The 3,265-nt window shown below is 29.8% G+C and overlaps 1 protein-coding gene across 1 annotated transcript; it reads left to right on the top strand.

Moving 5' to 3' along the window:
• Nucleotides 1–963: 963 nt before the first annotated feature.
• Nucleotides 964–3,099, top strand: LOC106779996 (sugar transport protein 1-like). The gene is made up of 4 exons (XM_022776164.1): nucleotides 964–991; nucleotides 1,064–1,422; nucleotides 1,950–2,573; nucleotides 2,662–3,099. Exons 1-4 carry the CDS (start codon nucleotides 964–966, stop codon nucleotides 3,097–3,099), a joined length of 1,449 nt encoding a protein of 482 aa, XP_022631885.1.
• Nucleotides 3,100–3,265: the final 166 nt, after the last annotated feature.

Below are 3,265 nucleotides of genomic sequence, written 5' to 3' on the forward strand. Positions count from 1 at the left end.
AAATCCATTACAATATAGGCTATAAATTAAAGTCACGCGAATTGTTTGTTCTGACTGTGACAGTTCTTGGTGTGTGTGTGATATTGTTTGCACTCTCTTTGCATCAATTTATTCTTATTTTGGGAAAGTTTTTNAGAATGAGAGATTCAAATGGACTCATATGTGGTTATTGTACACGCGGAGTTTATGACATCTATGTTGTAACTGTATTATATGGATTCATTTTCGGTATATAAATAGTAAAGATACATAATAAAAATAATTTATAATTGTGTTAGCAGATTGGATTGAATATGTTTTAAAGACAATAATTATCTGACTTAATAGTTTCAATTTTCTTAGTTCATCAAAATGTATACCAATTTCAATTTAACGCAACTTAGATCATATCAGAATTTATATTTTTTTCTAAATAAATAGTAAAGGTACGTAATAAAAATAATTTAGAATTTCAAAAATTCCATTTGAAACTTATTATAGGGCAAATAATATTGTAGTTTTTCGACTATAGTTATATATAACTTTGAAAATAAACTTACGATAGTTATATTATATTCATTACTCAAAAAAAATATAAATAAATGAGAAGAAAAGCATTAAAATCCTAAAACTGCACATTAACGATAAAGGAGGAAGATGCACATTAACGATATAAATTAAAGTCACGCGAATTGTTTGTTCTCAGTGTGATACTTCTTGGTTGCATCAATTTATTGTTATTTTTCGGAAAGCTTTTCAGAATGACATATTCAAATGGAGTCGTATGCACATTAATATAGGTTATATATTAAAGTCACGTGATTGTTTGTTCTGACTGTGATAGTTCTTGGTGTGATATTGTTTGCAGTCTCTTTGCATCAATTTATTCTTATTTTCAGAAAGCTTTTCAGAATGACAGATTATAATAGATACGTATGGCTCGGAGTTAAAGGCATCTATCTTGTAACTGTATTATATGGATTCATGTTTGGTTTTCATTTGGGTATATCAGGTATGTTAACATACTTATCTATCTTTCCATAGATTGTTGTTTTATTCATTACGCACATCAACATATATGCAGGTGGCATGATTTCTATGGATTCTTTTCTGAAATTCTTCTATCAAGTGTATGGAAAGGAGAACAACATAAAACCCTCAAACGATCCGTATTGCAAATTTGACAGCCAAATATTGGCATTATTCACATCATCTCTATATTTGGCTGCTTTGATTGCATCAGTATTTGCATCNTTTGTTATTCAACGTTTTGGGAGACGCCCTCCCATGATATGTGGGGGTGTATTTTTTTATTTGGGTGGAGTCTCTGTCTTTTGTGCATTCTTTCGCCCAGATGCTGAATTAGATGGTTTTCAAAAATACGGTTGGCTGTTAATTGTCAGCCGCGTGTTTTATGGTTTAGGAATTGGATCTACTCATCAGGTAATACTATCTATATATTTTTATATAAACTTTTATTCACTTTTTCATATATTATAATTAATGACATACTATGAATATTAAAAATTGGTTTAAGATTTTTTTCTTATAAATAAATATTCTTTAATAATGTTTTAGAATTAAAATAATTTAAAATAAATATTGATACTATATTTTTAAAATTAATAAACTTAATAGAAAAAATAAGTGTTGAGGTCATTACATACCCTTTATAAAAAAACATTTTAATTGTAACTATATTACATATTATTGTATAATCAATGATAACAATACATATTATACACAAAGTTCTTATATTTTCTTTAAAAACATATTACATAGATAAATTTTTCTGATTTTATGTAATACTTTCATTCTCCAAACATAATTAACAGATTAGATATTTTTTAAATTTACAAAAATTGTGTTAACGTGATTTTTAATTAGTTAGGTTACATAGGATGAAAATAGAAGCATTTTAATTTTCATTATATTAAATATTACTTACAAATGTTTTTCTTTTTTTATAGTCTCTATCAATGTATATATATGAGGTTGCTCGATATCAAGATAGAAAACTTCTAAATATGATATTCCCATTGGTAATTTCTATTGGCATCTTTGCTGCGAATGTCATCAACTACGTTGTTGCAATAAAGGAGAAGGGAGAAGCATGGCGTAACAGCTTACGCTTTGAAATTTTTCAAATGATTTATCTTATATGCACGTTTCTTCTAGAATCACCAATTTATTTGATTGAACGTGGTCTTTATGAGAAGGGGAAGATGGAACTTATTTTGATTCGAAAAACTACTGATGTGGAAGAGGAGTTTAACAATCTTATGGCAGCAAACGAATACAGAGCAATGAAAGACCCTTGGATCTCTTTATTAAAGAGACAATACAGACCCCAACTCATACTTGCCATAGCCATTCCCTTGTTTCAGCAACTCACTGGCATAAATGTGATTATATTTTATGCTCCCATTTTGTTCAAGACCATTGGTTTTGGAGCCCATGCTTCTCTCATGTATGCCATGATCATTGGAGGCTGCAACGTAATTGCCACTCTTGTCTCCATATTCACTCTTAACAAGAAGTTTGGTAGACGAACTCTTTTCTTACAAGGAGGAATACAAATGTTTATTTGTCAGGTAACCTATTTTCTTAACACTCTTTTATTGTTATTTTACTAGTATGATGTCATTAAATTGTTTGTTGTTTTGATTTGGCTTTGTGTAGATCCTAGCAATTGCATACAAATTCGGACTTGATGGAAATGTAGGAATATTGCCAAAGTGGTATGCTATTGTGGTTGTGTGTGGCATATGTGTGTACGTGGCGGGATTTGCATGGTCTTGGGGTTCTCTAGGATGGTTGGTTCCAAGTGAGATTTTTTCATTTGAAGTGCGTTCGGCTGCACAAAGCATCAATGTGTTTGTAAACATGATATTCACCTTTGTCATTGCGCAAATTTTCACTACCATGTTTTGTCACATGAAGTTTGGATTGTTCATTTTCTTTGCATGTATGCTCATTGTGATTAACACATTCATCTACAAGCTTCTACCAGAGACCAAGGACATTTCCATTGAAGAAATGCATGTTATATGGCAGAGTCATCCTTACTGGAAGAAGTTTGTTAAACCAATTGATATCACTATTAGTGATGAGTTTTAGGAGACTATTCTTATACTTAAATTTTTTTAATATAAACTATTGTTAGTAGTTTAGTACAAAATAGTATTGTTTTTTAGTTCCAATTTTTCAACATTTGCATGCATGAGTGGAACCTTTTAGTTGTTTATTTGAATTGTTAGCTTTTATATACTAATTTTTTTAAATA

The sequence above is a fragment of the Vigna radiata genome, chromosome 2 (genome assembly GCF_000741045.1).
Source record: "Vigna radiata var. radiata cultivar VC1973A chromosome 2, Vradiata_ver6, whole genome shotgun sequence".
In the NCBI taxonomy this organism is placed as follows: domain Eukaryota; kingdom Viridiplantae; phylum Streptophyta; class Magnoliopsida; order Fabales; family Fabaceae; genus Vigna; species Vigna radiata.